The 24,577-nt window shown below is 41.7% G+C and overlaps 1 protein-coding gene across 1 annotated transcript in view; it reads left to right on the plus strand.

Moving 5' to 3' along the window:
• Window positions 1-24,577, plus strand: part of LOC149811746 (zinc finger CONSTANS-like protein (DUF3537)) — a 53,440-nt gene that overhangs the window by 16,773 nt on the left and 12,090 nt on the right. Inside the window, exons 2-3 of the mRNA XM_089993224.1 lie at window positions 4,735-5,166; window positions 5,611-5,911. Coding sequence (XP_089849350.1) covers window positions 4,735-5,166; window positions 5,611-5,911 — 733 coding nt within the window. The remainder of the gene's footprint in view (window positions 1-4,734; window positions 5,167-5,610; window positions 5,912-24,577) is intronic.

Below are 24,577 nucleotides of genomic sequence, written 5' to 3' on the forward strand. Positions count from 1 at the left end.
TTCCATTGTCTCAGACGGTTGGACAAATATCAAGAACAAACAGTTGATAAATATACTTGCCTCAAACTGTTTTGACTCGATGTTCTTATATGCAAGCGATTTTTCTAATGTGCAACAGTCAGCTGCAAACATTGTCGAGTTTTTGAAGACGGAATTTAAACTTGTGGGGCCTTCTAATGTAGTGCAAGTGATTACAGACAATGCATCAAATTGCAAGTTAGCAGGTGAAGAATTAAAATAAACGTACAAGTATATTTTTTGGTCACCTTGTGTTGTGCACACACTTAATTTGATCTTCAAGGATTTGACACATGAGTTTCATTGGTTGGGAGAAACATATTTGCAGAGTAAAGAAATTGTGAAGTATATCACAAATCATTCAAAAGCACTAGCAATCTTTAGAAGCAATGAAAAATTAGAATTAATAAAGATTGCAAAAACAATGTTTGCTTCACATTATACTACTTTGAAACGCTTGCTTGATGTGAGGGAGAGCTTAAGGCTCACAGTAATTTCAGATAGATGGAGCGATTGGAAGCAATCATGCACGGATGAAACTATGAAAAAAAGGGTTGTTACAACAAAAACAACTGTTCTTGATGAAGAATATTGGGATTCTGTACGTTTAACATTATTGATTACAAAACCCATCTATAAGATGATTAAATTTTGTGATCAGGAAGGCCCTATAATTGGTGAAGTGTATGAAGGCATGGACAACATGTTGGGGGAAATCAAAGACAATCTAAAAGGACAATCAGATTTATATGAAAAGATTCATAAGATTGTCTCAAATAGATGAGATAGAATGAATGTGCCTCTCCATAGTCTAGCCCACATGCTTACTCCAAAATATTACGAGTCAGAGTATCTCAAAATCCCAGCAGCAGGAGGGGTCAAACAAGTTTCTCCTGGTAAAAATTGAATTGTATCTATTTAATAAAGTTTAAAGTTAAATGATTTAATTATTTTATTATTTCATTTGCATTTTCTTGTTATAGTTACTAAATATTTTTTTTTTTACAGAAAAGGATAATGATATCTTAGACGGTGCAATGCTCGCGCTTGAAGTCATATCTTCTGGAAATGAAGAGTTATATACACTTTATAGGTCACAACTTGTGGCTTTTGCATCAAGAAGTGGAAGATTTAGCCGAAATGCAGCAAGAATAGATGCACTGAATCCTACAATGTCAGTGCTTAATTGGTGACATTTTTATGGTGGTGATACACTGGAGTTGAGAGCATTAGCCATTAAGGTTTTATCTCAACCTATTAGCACATTTTCTGTAGAAAGAGTGTGGAGCACCTATAGTTACATTCACAATGTTAAAAGAAATATGCTCAATGAAGATCGTGCTGATACCTTAGTGTCTATGTCACATGGGTGCGGGTGTGGGCGCGGGTGTGGGTGCAGGGATTCGGCACTTCCAAAAAACCCGGGTGCGGGGGTGCGACAGGGGCAAAAATGTCAATATATATATATATAGGGGGTCGGGGTTCCCCTCCCTTACGAAAAAAAGATCAGCTGTCAGCTGCTGCTGTTAGCAGCTGACAGACAGCTTCTGTCAGCCAGCTGACAGAGCTGCTTTTTAAAAAAAAAATCGAGCAGCTGACAGCTGCTGTCAGCCAGCTGACAGACAGCTGCTGTCAACAATTTTTTTTTTTTAAAAAAAAATTCGCAGCATAGGGCAAATTTTTTAAAAAGAAAAATCCAAAAAAAAAAAATGGACCTAAATGATCCTGGGTGCGATCAACGCACCCAGGATCGGGTTGACCGCACCCGGTGCCGCACCCGCGTCGAGTCGCGTCGACGCGGGTGCGGCACCCTGCTAGCCGAATCCCTGTGACATAGCTTAGTGTATATTCATTCCAATCTTCAATTGATTGACAGGTATAATTAAACTGTGTTGTACTTTTGTTTTGGTATTTTTTTTCTCTTTTTCTATCATTGATTGTTTATTAGCATTCATATTTTATATTCTTGTTATAAAAGGTGCAACAATCACTATAAAGAAGGGCCTAGTCGAAAATGGGATATCAATCCAGAACTTCTTATTGTAGAAGAAAATACGTTGAGATTAGAGGATATGCGATGGAGAGATTTGGATGATAGTGCACAACAATCAAACACTATTTCCAAATCCAAACATAAAGATGCACAACCAAGAGCTCCATTACCTCCAATAATTATACGTATAAATGAAGTTGAAGATGATACAAATCAATCCATCAGAGCTAGTAGAACTGCAGATATACAAGAGCGACCATCAGTTCCTCATGGTCGGATTGATTGTTTCTTTAACTGGAGACCTAGGCAAGGTATGTTGATATTGTGTTTTTTATATTTTAAATTATGGTTTTTGAACATTTTAATTTTTTAACGTATTCATTATAGAAAATGAAGGAAGGAGCAGAAGACATGGTCGTGGAGGATAAGAAGCACGTGATGATGTAGAAAGTTCACGATCTATTGCTGACTTGAAGGGGAAGAGAAAGATGACAGATTAATGAACTCTTGAATTATTGTTTTTTTTTTATGATGTAGTTGAAGTAGTCCAACTTAAAAACTTTTATATTACTTTTTTGACATGGTCTTATAATCTTTTTTTGGTATACTTTTATTTTGAATCTTGCATAATGAAGTAAAGTAGTGGATTATGTTAATTTTAAGTTTAGAGTTTAGAACTTTGTAGCTTATAATTTACAATTTAGAAATTTATAGCTTAAAAATTTAACCATATCTCTATGTAATCTTTGAGTTTATTGATTTCTCATTTTCTATGTTGCAGAGATGACAAGATTTACAACATCAAATAACAAGTCATTTGATTCTTTCGTTGAAAAATGTACGTTTTTTAATCAAATTTATTTGTTTTCTTAATGCATTATTTAGTGTTTGCATGCATTTGTTAAATGGTTGCAACAAGAATGTGAATTATGATCTTCTTTTGATGTATAATTTTTTAAATGCTTGACAGTTGCAATATGATGCATTTGTTAGATAATTACAACTTATATTATTTATTGTCTATATATATGTTTTATTTTGTCAATGATGACATAAATCTTAGTTTTTGATAAAATAAAAATATATAATTACATTTTCGCTTCCCTTTCGATTCTTATTCACTTCTCTTTCGCTTCTCACTCGAATCCTATGTCGCTTCCTTCTTCGCTTCTTAGGCCGCTTCCGGTTTGCTCCCTAGGTCGCTTCCGAGACGCTTCCTAGGTCACTTCCGAGACGCTTCCTGGTTCGCTCCTAAGTCGTCCCGCGCTTCCCGCTTCCTAAAATTTTAGAAGTGCCTCGCTTTCCGCTTCCGCTTCCCGTATCGCTTCCCGCTCCCGCTTCCTCGACTGACAACTCTGGTTTGGACATATTCGGCGAAGGCCTAATGATGCTCCAGTTAGAAGGATGGAGAAATGGGAAAATATATTAGTTAAAAGAGGTCGGGGTAGGCCTAAGAAGACTTGGATGGAGATGATAGGAAAGGATATGAATGCTTTGAACCTCTCCGAGGGCATGGCATTGGATAAAAATGATTGGAGGAGAAGGATTCATGTGGAAGACCCAGAATGATTTTCTTTTTTGGTTCATATCGCCGACCCCAATTGTTTTGGGATGAAGGCGTAGTAGTTGTTGTTGATGATTGACATCACCGGCCGTGGACATTTTGCTTTTCACTGGTGATGGAGGACCTGGCGCAACAGTTGCAGGGTGGGACAGTGTGTGAATGTCTAACTAACTATTGGATACTTACTTGAAGAAAACAATTTCTCACACTAAGTATATTTTAATTCTTAAAGCCTGAAAAGGGTATTAATCTATTAGCATATGCATGGACAGGTTCGTAAACAAGTGAAGCTTTTCATTCCTTAGGCTTGGCTAATTGAGGGTGAAGTAAATTAATCAGGCATATTTGCTTGTTTATGGAAACAGTGTTTATTTATAGTTATTAATTTAAGAGCTCATGCTGGTTATGCTGGACAACTGGCGTATGTCTTTTGCATTGACATGGCACAAGACAGACACAGACACAGTGCACACCATGGCACACCATGAACCCAAGTAGACTTATGTTGGTGCTGTCAACATCTTGTCTAAACTTCAATACAGGCAGTATCTATGAGGCCAGGAACAAAGTCACCACCATATGGCTGACCAACAATCAACGAGTGGTTCATCCTAGCAATCCCCCAGGACCCAAATAACTCAATTTCCGCCCATGAACTATTTGTGTCAATGGATATTTGATCCAAGACTGACCACTGGCCAAGGAGGCGTCAACGAGTTCCTTGTCACTGCGGGATCTTCTCTGATTGAAAGATTAATGTCTTATTCCATTGATTCAAGGGAACAAGAGAACAATAGCCTAACAAGTATTAGGATGTTTTTCCTCTGATGTTCATCCCTTTGTTTTGTTATTTTTTCTCTTTTTATTATGTGCATATCAATTTTGATTATAATTGCTTAGAATTGTTGTCCAAGAAGTTGCACTTTTAAAACCAACATTGATGCTTAGTACAATCATAGACACCTCATTGTTTTATTGTCTTTGTTCTACAAAATTCCTATGTCTTTACTGTAGTATTCATGTCCTGTCCCACATCCATGTGTGTCTATGTCATGTACGATGCTGGATTCCAATTTACTGCTTGCATTGAATTTAACTTTTGCCTTTTTTGAATTTCATTGTTCAGACTAGATAAGTTTCAGTGTTGCTTCCTTTCCAGGGTTTTTTTCCAATACTGATCTGGTGGATACTGCCATGCTTTTTTATTAAGTGTATATGTGGATTTGTCTGGATAATTTGCAACTATAGAAGGCCATGGTGGGTGGACATTGCCTTTTTATTGAGTCATATTGCACCGTGGATGTATTTGGCCACCATCTACCTGTCCGCATGTCTTTTGTTCAATCTAGTATGCAACCTTCTGGTTATCCACTTTGAAGAGTATGGAAGGTTCTTAGAAAGCAGCTCAGATGTATTTATTCTCTTGAAGGAACACATGCACTTGCGTCATCAGTTATCCAGAATCAGCCATAGGTTTCGAATGTTTCTCCTTCTGATACTACTGTTTGTAACTGCCAGTCAATTCATTACACTCTTACAGACAACAGGATACAGTGGAACCATCAATCTTATCAATGCTGGTGACTTTATTGTAAGTCAACTACCTCAAGTTCACATAGTTTGTTCATTAAGAATAAAGAAAACTTCACCTTGAAAGAGCCAGTGATCTCTTTGGGCGGATTTCTGTTTATTTTGACTGGATATAGAATTGCAAATAGGACTTCTGGTAGAATTTAAACAACTGAATAGATTTGCAATTTAGGGGTACGTTTGGTTCGATCACATGCGATTCACTTCCTCATACACTTTAGAAAGTGAATCTCATTTGCCTTTGCGAATGTGCGAATGAGTCATTTTAGAAACTGAATCTCATTTGTGTGAGAACTCGGATCTCATGAGACTTCATGAGATTCGAGTTCTCATGAGATTTAGAAAGTGAGTCTCATTTGCACAGTACCCCACAAGCAACCAAACGTACCCTAGGTGTTCAGTGATATTTCAGTGTTCATAAGATTTTGAATGCTATTATTATCAGGTGGCATCAGTTGTTCAAGTAGTTGGAATCAGTCTTTGCTTACATGCAGCTACTAAAATTACTCATAGAGCCCAAGGGTTAGCATCTATTGCAAGTAAGTGGCATGCGATGGTGACATGTTGTTCAAGAGATGGAGATGAACAGAGATCCTCTGATGGTGCCACAAATATGGATGCAGTTCAAGATTTTATGCTGGTACCAAATGAATCTGAGAGTGACTTGGAATCCTTGAGCAGTATAAAATTTCCAAACACACGGTTTACATCTTATGTCTCTTCATACCAAAAAAGAGAAGCTCTAGGTATGCAACTTGTATCCATCTTTTTATACTGTCCTAGCCATTCTTGATTTCCCTATCATCTTTGCCCTATCAAGCACTGCTTAACATTTACGTGCTCAAGGCAATGCACTTGTTAAAAGCAGCCTCTGTGTCACAAAGATATGGGTACGGCCCAACACTCGACACAGGTTCAGCACGTAAGTTGGAAATTTTCTTTTAAAATAGGACACAAGGCCATGGTTTTTAAAATTTTTATTAAAAATTATTTTTGATATTTTATGTAACGCCCCAAAATTTCGAACCTTATAATTTCCTTGAAATAGTTGGAAAATTCCTTTTCTTTACAGAGTTTATTTCTAAAATCAGCGAAAACGATTTCTTTTAAAAGAAAGAGGACAGGTTTGACAACCTTGGGTACGTTAGCGAGAAAAACAAAGATTTACCATGGACGATCTGCAATAATACTTAGGAAACCATTTCTTCTATTTAAAGAGAGTATCAAGTTTGTACAAAATTTGGATTTCCTCAAGGGAAAACCGTATCAAAAACCAAAATGTCCAGGAGAAGAACTACGAGCAGAAACAGTGGATTCTTAAATCATCTCGAGTCGCGTCATCGCCTGATGCACCTAATCGTCACCTGTACCCATGAAATGGGTTAGTTTTGCGAAAAACTAGTAGGAGAGTACAAAGACAGAAAGAACTAAATTAGGCATAGATAATTTATGCAGCAGGTAGTAACGAGCAAACTAAGCAGATAGACTGGAGGAATAAGCTAAGTACAACAAACTGAAAAGGGTGTGCATGCTCAATTTAGTTATTACTTGATAACCGGCCATACAGGTACATACATGGCACGTGAGTCGAAACAGTCGAGTCCAAGCCGAGTGTTCATTATGTTAAGTATTTTAATATACCTCGGTTGTCTGACTGAATCCTATTCCTATGGAGACGACCGATGGTCGAGATAGTAAGTCCCCAAGGCCTGATAGGGATGCATCCAACTTCTGCAGAAGTGTTAGGCTAACTTATGTAGCCCCTATCCCCCCCCCTAACCTCCGATGACTGGGGAAAAACGGGTCTTTTGCCCTTTTAAAAAGCCATAAATGGTTTGTCCATCGGAGTTGGTACCCTTCGTCATCTCTCTTGACGAAGTCAAGTTGAATTGAGCGCGACGGGGTTTCTTAGCCGTTGCCTCATTCTTCATGCTCTGGTCCATTAGACCGAAACCAACATCTTGCCTATGAAGGCGATCCCATTTTTTTTATATGTGTTTTCAACAATGTGCATTAAACATCAATCGAGGTCATAAGACTCTCTCATCCAATCGTCGTAGTACTAACATGTCTCGCATGTTCAAGAGGTACACTTACGAGGAAAGGGATACAGGTCCTTAATAGGAGCCTCGGGAGCGTGTTTCGCAAAGATATAATGTTTTTAAAAGCTATTTTAACATTTCAAATCTTTCGAAACGACACACAACTTGCCAACATATGACATGTGATTTTCTCGAATCTGACATCCGATGACGCAGTGTCTGGGTGCTATGTAAGTCACGACACTGGTTTTGGTAAATGAGTTTCACAAATGAACCTATCACCCAACAACTTGGTCTTGCCCCAGATCAAGGGTTTTCCCAAAACATATTGGGTAGAAAGAGGAATAGGTATTCCTCCCGAATACACTGAGTCTATGGCAAGGCAAAAACAAAAGACAATAATGCGAAAAGGAAGTGCCTGGGCGCGACGCGCGACGGCAAACAGGAACTGTGAAAGCAAGGGACAAGGATCGCGAAACCGCGTCCTTGAATTAAAAGACAGTAAGTAGTAAATACGCAAGTAAAAGCCTGGGCGCAAAGCGCAACGACAAACTGAAATAGGAAATGCGAAAGCAAATGACAAGGATCGCGAAACCGCGTCCTTGATTTAAAAGACAATAAGCAGTAAATACGAAAGTAAAAGCCTGGGCGCAAAGTACGACGGCAAACTGAAATAGGAAATGCGAAAGCAAAGGACAAGGATTGCGAAACCGCGTCCTTGATTTAAAAGTGTACTTATATACGTATAAGTATATAAATATATCATTAAGTCCTTTCGATTATTAATTATTTAAGCTTGATTTAATTATTTAAGTCATTGTGCAACTTCTCCTACCTTGGGGTATTGCGAGAAAGTCGTCTACGAATGTAGGTGATTGTTGGTTTAGCTTGCGGGGCGCGAACGGGCTCCGTTGCGTAACACTGCACAGGTACGTAGTTTAACATACATAAAATGAATATAGGTAGGGAGAAAACTCGGTTTCTCCGCAACTTAATGCAGGGGTCATCGGCCCCTACCGTTACGAAAGAGAATGGGGTAGGGTTCAATGACCCATGCCGTTAAAGGAGATGGGTGCAGGGGCCATCGGCTCCTGCCGGATACCTAAAGGAGGGCAGGGGCCATTGGCCCCTGCCGTGATAACAGTAAGAGGGGCAGGGGCCTTTGGCCCCTGCGGAGTCTTCAAAAGGAGGGGCAAGGGCCTTCGAGGCCCTTGCTGTTTTTTAAAAGAAGGAGGGGCAGGAGCCTTCGGCTCCTGCCAGCCTTTTTAAAAGAAAGGGGCAGGGGCCGAAGGCCCCTGCCAAGGAAATGAATAGGGTGGGGGAGAGTGCAGGGGCCAAAGGCCCCTGCCTAGCCCTTGCTCGACAGAAAAAGAGACAGGGGCCTCAGGCCCCTGTCGGTTAAAAGAGGGGCAAGGGCCATTGGCCCCTGCTCGGTTTCCGAGTGGTGAGGCAGGAGCCTTCGGGGAGGCTCGTAAGCCCTCCCCTTTCACCCTTTTTAAAGGGAGGTGCGCACACAGGGCCCGCCCCCTGTGTCGCCGGAGACCCTCCCCTTCCGTGGGCTGCCAGTCCCCTCGAAAACCCTTTTCGAGGGGCTGTGCACGAGTTGGATCCGGGTCGGGTCTGGACCCGACCCGGGTACAAAACTTTTTAATTTTTTTTATTTTTTTACTGGTTTTTACATCCAACCCTCCTTAAAATAATTTCGTCCTCGAAATTAAATTGAACTTAACGATCAAAGTACAAGTCAGGGTATTTCTCCCTAATAGCAGAGTCAGGCTCCCAAGTACATTCCTCTATTCCATGGTGCTTCCAACGCACCTTTACAAGAGATATTGTCTTTGATCTAAGCACTTGCTCTCGACGATCAACGATCTCGACTGGTCTTTCCTCGAAAGACAAATCCTTCTGAATGTCTACATCATCATAATGGATGATGTGTGATGGGTCGTGAACGTATTTTCGAAGCATGGATACGTGAAAAACATTATGGATCTGAGCGTACTGAGGAGGTAAAGCCACACGATAAGCTGCTTCACCAATCCGTTCCAGGATCTCGAACGGTCCGACAAATCTAGGGCTTAACTTTCCCTTTTTCCCAAAACGAAAAACGCTCTTTGTGGGAGATACCTTAACAAAAACCATATCTCCTATCGAGAAGGTGAGCTCTCGACGACGACGATCCGCGTAACTTTTCTGCCGACTCTGTGCAGTACGGAGTCGCTCTCGTATCATCTGCACCTGCTGAGTGTAGTGTTGTAGCACTACAGGAGATTCCATCCTTCGGTCGCCAACCTCATCCCAGTAGAGAGGCGAACGACAGGGCTTTCCATACAAGGCCTCGTAAGGGGCCATCCCGATGCTAGCATGATAACTGTTATTGTACGCGAATTCGGCCAGACTGGTATGAGAATCCCATTCTCCCTTCCAGTCCATCATGCACGCACGCAGCATGTCCTCCAAAGTCTGAATTGTGCGTTCAGACTGTCCGTCAGTCTGAGGGTGAAAAGCGGTACTGAACTTTAAATTCGTACCCAACGCGATTTGAAGTTGTCCCCAAAACCTCGAGGTAAACCTCGGATCACGATCGGAGATGATAGATACCGGAACACCGTGCAACCTCACAATCTCACGAATGTAGAGATCCGCCAAACTGTCTAAGGACTGACTAATACGGATAGGAAGGAAATGAGCCGATTTGGTGAGTCGGTCAACGATCACCCAAATCGCATCGTTCTTTCTTCGTGTCCTTGGCAAACCGACGATAAAGTCCATAGTGATGTCTTCCCACTTCCATTGTGGGATCTCCATTTGCTGCATCACTCCGCCAGGTCGTTGATGCTCGATCTTAATCTGTTGGCAAGTCAAACACTTAGAGATGTATTCGGCCACGTCTCGCTTCATTCCGCTCCACCAATATCTGCGCTGCAGGTCTTTGAACATCTTCGTGACTCCCGGGTGAATCGTATATTTGGATTTATGGGCCTCTCCGAGAATTTCGTCTCTCAAAACGGGATCATTTGGGACTCAAAGACGATTTTTGAGCCAAATGCTTCCATCGTCCTTAAGTCGGAAAGGAGTATCGGTCTGCTGTGTACGAGCCTTCAGCTTCTCGTACTGCGCATCAGTCTTTTGCCCAGCAAGGATCTTGGCTAATAGCTCAGGTTGAGCTATCAGATTAGAAAGACTGATGGAATTTGATGAGACTGCAAACGGTTTCCATGAAACCAAATCCTCAATCAACTTCCAACCTACGTATAATAGGTTGACGGAAATGCTAGAAGCCTTACGGCTGAGAGCATCAGCTACCACGTTCGCCTTTCCTGGATAGTAGGAAAGGGTGAAATCGTAATCCTTGAGAAATTCTAACCATCGTCGTTGCCTCATATTTAGCTCCTTCTGTGAAAACAAGTACTTGAGGCTCTTATGATCCGTAAAAGCCTCGAATTGTTCCCCGTACAAGTAGTGTCGCCAAATCTTCAATGCGAATACCACAACCGCTAATTCCAAATCGTGAGTCGGATAATTCTTCTCATGAATCTTAAGTTGACGTGATGCGTAGGCAATTACCTTACCGTTCTGCATTAGGACGCAGCCCAAGCCTGTCCCGGAAGCGTCAGTATAAATCACGAAGCCGCCTTGTCCTGAAGGCAAGGCCAAGATAGGAGCGGTAGTAAGTCGTTCCTTCAGCAACTGAAAACTGTTTTCGCACGAATCGTCCCACACGAACTTAGCCTCCTTCTTTAGCAGCTTTGTTATAGGCAGAGAGATTTTGGAAAAGTCTTGGATAAATCTTTGATAATATCCAGCTAATCCAAGGAAACTTCTGATGTCACGAACATTCCTCGGTTGTTGCCAATTTAGTACGGCCTCCACCTTGGCAGGATCTACGAATACGCCTTTCTCGGATATAACATGTCCCAAAAACATAACCTCCTTGAGCCAAAACTCGCTTTTAGAGAATTTAGCGAACAAACGCTCATTCCGCAAGATTTCCAAAATGATGATCAGGTGTTTGCGATGTTGATCTCAGGTCTCCGAGTACACCAGGATGTCATCGATAAACACGATGACGAAGGTGTCTAAAAAGGGTTTAAACACACGGTTCATGAGGTCCATGAAGGCTGCAGGAGCGTTAGTGAGTCCGAAAGGCATGACAGTAAACTCGAAATGCCCATACCTGGTTCGAAAAGCCGTCTTGGAGATATCATCTTCCTTAATTTTGAGTTGATGGTATCCTGACCTAAGGTCGATCTTTGAGAAAATCTTGGCATTCCGCAGTTGATCGAACAGATCTTCGATACGCGGTAACGGATACTTATTCTTTATCGTGGCCTAGTTGAGCATTCGATAGTCGATGCACAACCGCAATGATCCGTCCTTCTTTTTAACGAATAAAACATGAGCTCCCCAAGGCGAGACACTGGGGCGAATGAATCCTAGATCCATCAACTCCTGTAGCTGCTTCTTGAGTTCCTCGAGCTCGGCTGACGCCATACGGTATGGAGCTTTAGAAATTGGCGCAGTACCTGGTAGCAACTCGATGTTGAATTCAACCTCTCGTGGTGGGGGAAGTCCTGGCAGCTCCTCTGGGAAGACGTCCGGAAAATCCCGAACCACCTCCAGATCTCTAATCGAAACTTGCGTTGGCTCGGACTGGACGACACTGACTAAAAAGGCAGTGCATCCCCTTCTCAGGTAATGTTGTGCCTTTAGCGAAGAAATCATCTTGCTTGCACGGACCGCCTTCACGAACTTGAATTCCACCTTAGGCATCTCTGGTGGAGATAACACAATCTTGCTTTCATGGCAAAAGATTTTGGCATGGTACTTGTGCAGCCAATCCATGCCTAGGATAACGTCAAATTCGGTCATATCTAGAAGGATAGTGCAGGCCGGATAATGTCGATCTGCCAAGACTACGTCCAAAGCTGGCACGTAGGTCGTACAAATAGTGTTCTTCCCAATCGGGTTATAGACGTTGAGAGCATTATCTAACGAACTTACAGGTACGTGCAAGAGTTCAACAAATTTTACAGAAATAAAAGAATGAGTGGCACCGCAATCAAAGAGTACGAAAGCTGCTTGGTTAGCAATCAAGATGGTACCTTGCACAAGCTCGCCTTTGGTCAACTGTTCGACCGTGGCAGTGTAAACGCGTCCCGGTGCTTTCTTCTGGCCGCTGGACTGTGGTTGTTGCGCCTGGTAAGAATGTTGTTGTTGTTGCGGTTGCGGCGGTGGTCGGGGGAGCAGAGGTGCTCCACTATTCCGTCTGAGGTCGTCAGCCGCCTTCTTGCGGCACTCGCGTGCAAAGTGGCTCATCTTGCCACAGTACAGGCATCCGCATGTAAGAATAGGGCATGCTTGCCCGGGGTGAGGTCGTTCGCATGCTGCCGGACAGGAGGGTTGCCCTGAGGACGTTGACGTTTGGAAGGAGGATATGACTTTCTTCCACCTTCCTTGTTTACGAAAGAGGGCGGTCGCTTGGTTTGACTGCCAGAGGGATATCTCTTTTGATCGTTACCCGCAACGGGTGGCTTCTTGCTTTGGGTGCTCTTGGAGCGTTCCCAATCCTCTGTCAGGAGAGTGGCTGCAGCAACAGCTGCGGAGAGAGTCGATGGCATGCTGTTTAGGACCCTTGGTCGGAGTCCTTCCTTTAATCCGCGGATGAATTTCCCCGCCCGCTCCCGATCATCTGCGAATAAGTTGGGGCAATGACGCTCCAACTCCTGGAACCTGGACATGTAGTCTACCAGACTTGACGTGCCTTGGCAAAGTTCCAAGAACTCCATTTTTTTCCTCTCCCTAGCATGAGGAGGAAAATAGTTCTCTAAGAAAGTCTTTTTGAAGGACTCCCAAGGAATAAGTGAATCTGTTGAGAACTGGATGTTCCGAGTCGTGTCCCACCAATGGCGAGCGGCACCCAAAAGTCTGAAGGTACCAAAAATAGTCTTCTTGTCTTCTGGGTCTGTCAAAACTTGGAAAACTCGCTCTACTTCCAAAATCCAGTTTTCAGCTGCATCGGGGTCGGGCTTGCCTGTGAAGGTTGGAGGATCGAGCTTTAAGAACTTTTCATACGATACTGCTACAGGGTGGCTTGGTTCTAGGGTAGGTACTTGGTTGTGCGCTTGATTTCGCATGACGCTAGCCAATGCGCTCAAGGAATCCATGATGAATCCCCGTTGATCTGACCATTCGTCAGACGAACTCTCGTTCGACCCTCGAACCATCCTTAAAATACCCAGATGATACATAAGTCAAAACTTGAAGGATAAGAATAATATCAAAAAGTTTATCGTATTGCCGAGTAATAAAGATTACAAAAGCCCAGCAGTGCTGGTATAAGAGGGCACTTAGAAAAAGTCAAAAACAAAAAGTTGTCCACGGGTACAAAAACCAACGAGTTTTATATCCTTTAGGGATGATGAGAGTACTTCCTCAAGTACCCTCTTGCGATACCCGTGCGCCTTAACCCGCGCAGAGGGGGAAAATGATGTAAATCCTCATTCGGGACTCCTTGCCCGTGAAGAGTAGTAGTGGGGGAGTAATGTGGCGAGGCATCCGGTGCATAGGGCGGCGAAGCCGGAGTGTACACCGGAGAATCCGGTATGTACTGCGGTGGAGCTGGTGTGTACACCGGGGAATCCGATATGTACAGCGGTGAAGCCGGAGTGTTTACCGGAGTATCTGATATGTACTGCGGTGAGTCTGGGGTTGGTGTGTATATTGGTGAGTTGGGGGAAGGTATATGAGTGGGTGGAGCAACGTCCTGAGCACTCTCTAGGGGTAATATTTGTCCATCACACGATGGTGTGTCATAAGTACCATGGACTGAGGATGCTGTGTCCTCCAGATCTTGTGCTGCAGTTGCCCTTCTATCGTATGCTTCCCTGAGTTGACAATAATCTATCGTATGTCCTTCTTCACCACAGAATTCGCACCCCATCTGGGCTTGCCAGGGGGATTCTACTTCAGAGGATTCCAGAGAAGTGTGCCGATTAACTAGGACATGGTTCGGTATACGACTTCCTTCCCGAAAGTGCACTGCTGCCCATGTCGCGGCTAGCGGTGCTTGGCAGGCATCTGGAAGCGTAAAGCCCTATGAATCCGCAAAAGTGGGAGGGGGCGGCCTGTTGGTCCAATGATCTGAACCGGTAGTCGAACGCTCAAGTCTTTCTACCACAGAACTTCTGCCCCTTACAGAACGACAGCGCGTTCTTCTTGCGCCTCTTCTGCGTCCCAATCTCTCACCATTCGGAGGGTTCATTTTCTTTAAACAAGAAAAACCCCAAATACTCATGTAAGGTATACTCTAATCTAATAGTATAAAAAAAGAGAAATTAAATTACTTACAGTGCGATGCGGATGCTCGATGACCAAGAATCACTGTTTCGATCTGCTCTGATACCAAGTTGTAACGCCCCAAAATTTCGAACCTTATAATTTCCTTGAAATAGTTGGACAATTCCTTTTCTTTATAAAGTTTATTTCTAAAATCAGCGGAAATGATTTCTTTTAAAAAAAAGAGGACAGGTTTGACAACCTTGGGCACGTTAGCGAGAAAAACAAAGATTTACCATGGACGATCTCCAATAATACTTAGGAAACAATTTCTTCTATTTAAAGAGAGTATCAAGTTTGTACAAAATTTGGGTTTCCTTAAGGGAAAACCGTATCAAAAACCAAAATGTCCAGGAGAAGAACTACGAGCAGAAACACTGGATTCTTAAATCATCTCGCAGTCGCGCCATCGCCTGATGCACCTAATCGTCACCTGTACCCATGAAATGGGTTAGTTTTGCGAAAAACTAGTAGGAGAGTACAAAGACAGAAAGAACTAAATTAGGCATAGATAATTTATGGAGCAGGTAGTAACGAGCAAACTAAGTAGATAGACTGGAGGAATAAGCTAAGTACAACAAACTGAAAAGGGTGTGCATGCTCAATTTAGTTATTACTTGATAACCGGCCATGCTGGTACATACATGGCACGTGAGTCGAAACAGTCGAGTCCAAGCCGAGTGTTCATTATGTTAAGTATTTTAATATACCTCGGTTGTCTGACTGAATCCTATTCCTATAGAGACGACCGATGGTCGAGATAGTAAGTCCCCAAGGCCTGATAGGGATGCATCCAACTTCTGCAGAAGTGTTAGGCTAACTTATGTAGCCCCTATCCCCCCCCCTAACCTCCGATGACTGGGGAAAAACGGGTCTTTTGCCCTTTTAAAAAGCCATAAATGGTTTGTCCATCGGAGTTGGTACCCTTCGTCCTCTCTCTTGACGAAGCCAAGTTGAATTGAGCGCGACGGGGTTTCTTAGCCGTTGCCTCATTCTTCATGCTCTGGTCCATTAGACCGAAACCAACATCTTGCCTATGAAGGCGATCCCATTTTTTTATATGTGTTTTCAACAATGTGCATTAAACATCAATCGAGGTCATAAGACTCTCTCATCCAATCGTCGTAGTACTAACATGTCTCGCATGTTCAAGAGGTACACTTACGAGGAAAGGGATACAGGTCCTTAATAGGAGCCTCGGGAGCGTGTTTCGCAAAGATATAATGTTTTTAAAAGCTATTTTAACATTTCAAATCTTTCGAAACGACACACAACTTGCCAACATATGACATGTGATTTTCTCGAATCTGACATCCGATGACGCAGTGTCTGGGTGCTATGTAAGTCACGACACTGGTTTTGGTAAATGGGTTTCACAAATGAACCTATCACCCAACAACTTGGTCTTGCCCCAGATCAAGGGTTTTCCCAAAACATATTGGGTAGAAAGAGGAATAGGTATTCCTCCCGAATACACTGAGTCTATGGCAAGGCAAAAACAAAAGACAATAATGCGAAAAGGAAGTGCCTGGGCGCGACGCGCGACGGCAAACAGGAACTGTGAAAGCAAGGGACAAGGATCGCGAAACCGCGTCCTTGAATTAAACGACAGTAAGTAGTAAATACGCAAGTAAAAGCCTGGGCGCAAAGCGCGACGGCAAACTGAAATAGGAAATGCGAAAGCAAATGACAAGGATCGCGAAACCGCGTCCTTGATTTAAAAGACAATAAGCAGTAAATACGAAAGTAAAAGCATGGGCGCAAAGCACGACGACAAACTGAAATAGGAAATGCGAAAGCAAAGGACAAGGATTGCGAAACCGCGTCCTTGATTTAAAAGTGTACTTATATACGTATAAGTATATACATATATCATTAAGTCCTTTCGATTATTAATTATTTAAGCTTGATTTAATTATTTAAGTCCTTGTGCAACTTCTCCTACCTTGGGGTATTGCGAGGAAGTCGTCTACGAATGTAGGTGATTGTTGGTTTAGCTTGCGGGGCGCGAACGGGCTTCGTTGCGTAACACTGCACAGGTACGTAGTTTAACATACATAAAATAAATATAGGTAGGGAGAAAACTCGGTTTCTCCGCAACTTAATGCAGGGGTCATCGGCCCCTACCGTTACGAAAGAGAATGGGGTAGGGTTCAATGACCCATGCCGTTAAAGGAGATGGGTGCAGGGGCCATCGGCCTCTGCCAGATACCTAAAGGAGGGCAGGGGCCATCGGCCCCTGCCGTGATAACAGTAAGAGGGGCAGGGGCCTTTGGCCCCTGCAGAGTCTTCAAAAGGAGGGGCAAGGGCCTTCGAGGCCCTTGCTGGTTTTTAAAAGAAGGAGGGGCAGGAGCCTTAGGCTCCTGCCAGCCTTTTTAAAAGAAAGGGGCAGGGGCCTCCCCTGCCAAGGAAATGAATAGGGTGGGGGAGAGTGCAGGGGCCATCGGCCCCTACATGAAAGGGAAGGGCCCCTGCCGGAATGGAGGAAAGGGCAGGGGGCGGAGTCCCCTGCCTGCTAAGAAGATGAGGGCAAGGGGGGCGAGCCCCCTTGCCTGTCAAAAAAAAAAAGAGGAAGGCAAGGGGGCGGAGCCCCTTGCCTGTCGAAAAAGAGGAGGAGGAAGGCTCGGCAGGGGCTGCCGGCCACCTTCCGGCGAACCAACGGAAGAAGAGAAGGGGGGGGGGGTGTTTACCTGGGCTGCCGAGGAGAAAGGAGGTCTCCGGGGAAGGGCTCGCCGACGAGTGGATGCCGTGAAGGGGAGTGAGGGAACGAGGGGGAGAAGGAGTCGGGGAGAGAGAGGGCAGAGACAGAGGGATGAGAGAGAGAGTCGGGGTTGGGGGAGGCTCGTAAGCACTCCCCTTTCACCCTTTTTAAAGGGAGGGGCGCACACAGGGCCCGCCCCCTGTGTCGCCGGAGACCCTTCCCTTCCGTGGGCTGCCAGTCCCCTCGAAAACCCTTTTCGAGGGGCTGTGCACGAGTTGGATCCGGGTCGGGTCTAGACCCGAGCCGGGTACGAAACTTTTTAAAAAAAATTTTATTGGTTTTTACATTTTAATATTTAGAATATATTTATGTCGAAATATTATTAAAAATATGAAAGATAATTAAAACATTAAAATAATAAAGTTGTACACATGAGTGTCTATATTGCCATGCAGCGTGTCCTCTTGAGTAATCAGGGCAGGAAAACAGGGACAAAATGGTGTGTCCCTATCACATAAGCTGGCCTTTGCTTTTCTCTAGCTATATTTGGCAGTATAATGATAGAAATAGTTGGTAAGGTTATGTTGCTGTAAATCATTGTTAGGATGCACATGTTACAGCTAACTATCAAATAAATGAATTATTTAGTCGTTTATGTTATATTATAATTTTATAAAATTAGATCCTTTTACCTTGCATATTATTAATAATATGCTTCTATAGTTGAGAAAAAAGGACATTGAATGCTAATGAAGGATGTCCATTATCGTGATGAGCATATAAGACTCTAGTGATTGTGCTATTGTAATATCGCACATTTCGGTACTTAGTCATTTTATAGTTTTGACAAAAATTTGGCGAAGTCTGGGAGAAAAATCTTTTGAGGCTCGATTTTTAGATTGATGTCTTTGAGTCCGGGCTTGGCCCAGGTCCCATCGACAAGGTCGCAATGAGCCAATTGAAACGAGATAAAGAGTTTTATTTTTAACTTTTAAATTTAATCGAAATTTGAGCAAAATTTGGGTTATTTTCAGGCAAAATCCAGAATTTGGTATTCGTGTAATATATCGTTGGATGCGTCTTAAAATTTTGAGCGCAACGATATTTTGTTTTTTTTGATTTCGAGTTCCGGTTTGCTCGGAAATCACGTTTTTCTAAAAATTGAGCAGTTTGTCGATATGGATCCGGAGTTGGATCAGATTGGATCCAAGGCCTACGATCCAAACTAATATGGATTTGGGTCTTATTTAAGTCCTACTTAAATTTGGATTTGATCCAGATCTTGATCCATTTTTGTTTTGGGTATGGGTTTGAATCTTGGATCCGGATCCAAATCCAAGTCATCCAAGTCCACCGTTTTTCAGCTTTAAACTCAATTTAAAACCTTAATTTGGGTTTATTAAGGCTAAGAAGCCGTTAGGATTAATTTGGTTATTTTTAGAAGTTTTTAGATAATTTTAATTAATTAAGAATTAATTAATTAATTAAATAATATCAATTCCGAATTTTTATTTTTGGGCTGAGTGAGACTCTCTAAAAGAGTCCCTATTCTTACCTAAGAGAGGTTAAGAAAGAGTTTTATAAAAAGTGGAAGTTTAAAAAAAAATAGAAAAGTCAACTTTTTGAAGAGTTTCAAAAAGTTTGGAAACTAGGTAGAGAAAGTGTAATACCTATAATTTTTAGGCATTTATTTAAACATATTATACTATATATTTCATAACAGAGGAATTTGGGCCTGGGATACAAATTGCAGATCCAGGACCCATAAAGGGGTTTTTCGAATAAATTTACCTCATAAATTTGATATGTATGTATAAGTACAATAATTTTTAATGTATTAAACAATTCGGGGAATAATTATTTAAAAAGGGGTGCGTGGATGGGTCTGGGATCCACATACCGGATCCATATACCTATATATATATACATCCGTGTATAATCATAAATAAATAAAATTTTAAATTTTTTAAAATTTATCCAAGGACCTACAGTTGGATCCATTTGGATCCAACTTGTGGATCCATAGGGTTTGGAGTCGGGTTACGGGTCCGGACCCGAGCCCCACCCTGTGTAACAACCTTTTTAAAGAAAGAAAGGGCAACCTGATAAGGGTTGCTCGATAATGCTGTAACTGAAAACAAGAAAGGCGCAGAGGGGGGGGGGGGGGGGTTACGCAGGGCGTAACCAACCCCGCACCTCTTGGTAGAGGAGGGGTTTTGGGGTCGATAAAAGGAGGAGTGGAGAGGGGGGTTTTCCCTCTTCACTCAGTGGCTCTCTCTCTTCCCCCGTCTCTCTCTCTCTGTCAGTTTACGCACGTCGGAGGAAGGTCCGGTCGTCGGCAAAGCTCCGGCCATCCACAACCAACAGGGGCTTCGTCTGTCACGGCAGTGAGTGGAGCAACACCAACCGGCCCTACCCACGCGATTGCAGCCTTCGATCGCTGGAAAAGCTTCAAAAAAGGTACGGTTCTTCTAACGAATTTGGGTGAGTGATCGAACATGGGTGCGATCTCGTGTGAGGGGTTTGAGGGGAGCATCCATGGAAGGCTGTTGATGGAGGTATTCTCTATTTTCAAAAATAAAGCAAAAAAAAAGGGGAAGAAAATTCGGTTAAACCCTAGATGTGCGATTTGGAGGTTTCTTGTTTTTATGCAAGAAGGGGAACCGAAGGCCATCACGAACCGTGGGGTTACAGGGGAAGCTCTAACTCGGACGAAAATAAGGGTTTAACTTGTAAATGCAAATTCTTGATTCTAAATGCGTGATCTACACAGATTTTGGTTCGGCATGTATTAATTTAGGAAATCAGTATAGAAGCACCTGATTAGCCTAATTTGGTGTTTGATCTGTCGATTTTAGGGGTAATCACGATTCTCTTAAAGAAATTCGATTCACGTGTACGTGAAGGTTGATAGATTTAAACCCATGAACTTTAGGTTATTTTATGTATAGTGTTTCTTTTACAGTTTTCATTTGACTACAGTATTCTTGATCATGGTTTTTATACTAAGTTGCAACAGTTGGGTCAAATTTCTGTTTATGTATGATAAAGTTTCATATCAACAGCTTGGTTCATCATAACTTCAGGACCATGAAGTGTCATTTTATAGCATGGTTTTCTTAATTGTATTAAGGTGATTAGGATTGGACTGGCCATCAAGACTCAGAAACCTGTTTAATTACTTTGAAGTTTCATACTATAAAGGTCGGTGTATTAGGTGCACATGCATATCCCTGTGTGCGGTAAACAGAACATGGATTGATTTTATTTTAAATATTGGTTTAGATATGTTGTGTGTGTTAAATCCACAGGGGCTGATTTTATTTTTAACCTCGGTTTAGGTAGGCTGTGTTCTATGGACATGATTGAGTTTTATCAATCTGTGTTCTGAAAGTTACGTCTTGATACTGTTATTCACCTGAAATAGGGTTATCTGAACTTGAGTGCTTGTATTCTTGAAACCGAATACTTAAGGACTGTTTGGAATCTGAAGTTGCTGTTGATAATGGGGATGCAGATTTAAAATAGCCAAAAGATTGCAAACCCCCATCCTTGATCTGCCCCATTTGCATCCCTAGTTGGATTTGGGCTATGAACCCGACATGGCTGACCCGAGTGTGCTGTATGCATTTTTTTTTGTAAAAACATATATATTAGATGCTCTTAAAACTATATGGGTTAAGTTCAGGCTTGCTATTAGCTGAACCATGTACCATCAATGCCTTTGATATCCATCCAAAGTGTTGTTGTGTATGTTTTGTTAATGAACTATTAGTGCCTACGTTGATTTGATATTTTCCTAGTTCAAGTGTTACTATGTGATACATTAGGCTTTGATTAATGAACTGTTAGTATTGTTACTCGTAAGGAAACTGTTTCCCATCTTCAGCAGGCAGATTTCAATTGAAACTGCATCTATGTAAAAAGAGATAAGAGGCTATTCTATCTTGAATTAAGACAAATGAAATTGTGTCTCAGTGCCAAATAGAAATTAAACTCTTGTTATAGGACTGAAGGGAAGTGTTGGTTTTCAATATGTTACTTATGTTTGCCATGGAGGTGTATGATCTCACTTGACTGTTATGAATCAGATTTAATGGAAATATGTTCCATTTTTTTATAAATACTGTGTATGATATAAGTCTTGATATGAATAAAGGGAAATCTTAGAACATATGCACACCTATATATAGGTGTCAAGAACAGGTTGAAATGTTATTTCTAAGAAGGTTATATAACTGTTATTGTTATGATTATGGTACTCATGAGTGTGAGCATGATTCAGTTATTAGTAATTCTTCTTGAACATGTACGCTTGATTAATATGTGAAATGGTACATGTACACTCACACACTTAAAGAAACCATGGATTGGTTAATACCCGTATGTGATGTAGGTAACACACACATAGTGAAAATGCATATGTTGGGTGTATGATTGCATGAGTGCACATGCTTTTGGGCACTTTGGCCTAGTGTTATGAATGAAACACTAATTTGGTTTTATTATGTGGTGCATCGATGGCCTAAATGGACCATCACCGGCCTGGAGAGCCGTGAGTTTGGTTTTCTTTCACATATGTTTTTAAACTGCATCACTTGAACCACATAAGATGGTTTGACACATTACTACACTGTTCTAGTGGTTTATACGGGCTGGAGTCCCGAATGGGTCCCCGCAAGGGTGGATGCGGTTTTTCACTTTACTTTTGCATATGGTATTGCAAACTTAAAGAATTAACTTTAATAAAAATATAATGAATAAGAACAGTGTAATATACATTCTAGGATATCTCTTCTAGAGTATGAGAATCTTGGAGATCCGGTCTTGGGGAGACTGTGAGAATACAAAAACTCTGTGTGCTGTAATTTTGTCCCCTGAACCCGATATTGAGGTTCTTTCTCCTGGCCACGGTTTTAGGGAGAGTCCGTCACTTTACCCGGGAGTGGTGTGTTTGACACAACTGTTGTTTATGGTACCAAGAAAGTGACACTTGTGAGCGTGGGGTGTCCCTTGTGTCCCCGACATTAGATGTGGAGGTCTAATGTTCCGAAGGTGATTCGGTCGAGGGCTAAGTTGAAACCCAGTAATAAAATACAAATTGTGTGCTAAACTACCCTGAAAACCTACTTGACCTCGGGGATTGTACCCGTTTGGTGTATCCGCGGGCAACAGTAATTAAAAAGAGGAACTTAAAGCTGCATGCATTTAATAGGGCATGCATATGGAAAGATGAAACTTAAATGAAAGATAACAAAAGAAATCATGCATTGCACATAATCATGCATTTTCCTGTTATGCATTAGATCATGCATGTTTGAATCATTCTCTATATCATGACATGATTTGGTGGTAGCATATGATTTACTTATTGAAATCATGCTGCAAGGTTTGGTTATTTAGTTCTTAATATATGGTACTGCTTTATTGTTCTTGACTGGTGAGCATATGTAATTGTTGGTAGGTATGGATATTTGAATGCTGTAAATTTTATATCTGCACTCACTCGAATCATTACATGAAATCTTATCCATGTTCTTTGTCTCACCTGGTTTCTTTAGAAGTAGCTGTGCTCAGAATTTCGGTTCTGACACCCTACTTTGTTGGTTTTTCACAGGACATGTTGAACAGTGAGGCTGGACTGGCTACTGGGGATGGATGAGAGTCATACTTGCGCTTGTCAGTTTCAGTAAGAGACAAAGTGACTCTATTTTTGTTTCTTTTAGTTTTTTTTACTTTCTGCAGTGGTTACTTCACTTTTGAGTTGTGTATGACTCTTATTGGTTCATTAATAAAAGAGTTTTAGTTGGTTCTTATGGATGAAGATGACAACTTTGTTTGTGGTAGTTGGGCTATCCAATGGAAATTGGAACTGTGAAGACCTCGGATCTCTGGGAAGGTTTTCGCAACTCTTAGAAAAAAAAATATTCCGCATTTTCAAAAGGTATGGATTAGGGTCGTTACAGAAAGAGTCCCTTTTTGGGAACTCTTTTACAAAAGGTCGGAGAAGGGGGAGACGTCCCCCCCTCTCCCTCACTTTATAAAAGAAAAAAAGGAGAGAGAGAAAGAGGAGAAGGTACCCACGTTTTTTGCACCTCGGCCCCAATTTTTCTTCGTTTTTCGCACAAGGTACGGGTCTCTTCTTTTGACATAAGTGAGAAATCGAATACCGATTCGATTCTCATGCTTTACCATGGTAAAAAACCATGATAAAAAAGTAGATCTATGTGAGGTGTCATATGAAAGGAAGCACCCGAATAAAAAATCCATGTACCTGGAGGAGATGAGGAAGATGCAATGGAGACACCCAAAGTGGAGGATGATTTGAGAAGTTGAAGTGCCTTTAATATTTAGTTAAGTGTGTCTTTAATATTTCTTCTATTTTTGCTTGCTTCTTCTTTCTTAGGTGTGATTTCTCCAACGAAAGCAATTTTACCTTTAAGCTTTGGACATACCGGTCTAATGTATCCCGGTTCATTACAATGATGACAATTGACACGCTTCCTATATCCACTATTATAGTTGATCCCATTACTATAGTTATTTTTTTTTACAAAGTGGGGTGGCTTATAGGTTTTTACATTGGAACTGACCTAGTAACGGCCAAAGCATCATCATTCTTATTGGTCATGACAAGACAAGTTTCTTCTTAATATACCTCGACAAGAGCATCTTCAAGAAGCATAACTTTGGTTCTATGAAGAAGAGAAGATCTCACTTGTTCAAATTCCGGTCTTAGACCATGAAGAAATTGAAAAAAGTGTTCATTCTCAATTTACTCTCTTCTAATTTCAATATCTTCGGGAGCCACCCATTTAGGCTCAAGATTTGCTAATTCATCCAAAAAAAGGGACAAAATGCTAAAATAATCTCGAACACATATGTCCCCTTGCTTAGTGGATCTAATTTTGTCTAGCAAATTCCTTTTGGTTATACATACCCTTAAGAAAGAACCAAGCTTCATTGGCTCTTCTAAATTTAGCAATGTTAGCAGATATTTTTATGTCAACATTGTTCATAAACCATGCCTAATGAGTGGAGGAAGAGTACTTTGGTGCCTCTATATAAGAATAAGGGTGATATACAAGATTGCACAAACTAGCGTGGTATAAAACTCATGAGTCATACTATGAAACTTTGGGAGAGGGTGATTAAGTATAGGTTGAGGAAGGTTGTCATGATATCGGAGAATCAATTTGGTTTTATGCCTGGAAGATCAACTATGAAAGCTATACATCTTTTTAGACAACTTATGAGAGATATAAAGAGATGAACAAAGATTTGCATATGGTTTTTATTGATTTGGAGAAGGCATACAATAGAGTACCTAG

The sequence above is a fragment of the Nuphar pumila genome, chromosome 17 (assembly GCF_984573655.1).
Source record: "Nuphar pumila chromosome 17, dmNupPumi1.hap1.1, whole genome shotgun sequence".
Classification (NCBI taxonomy): Eukaryota; Viridiplantae; Streptophyta; class Magnoliopsida; order Nymphaeales; family Nymphaeaceae; genus Nuphar; species Nuphar pumila.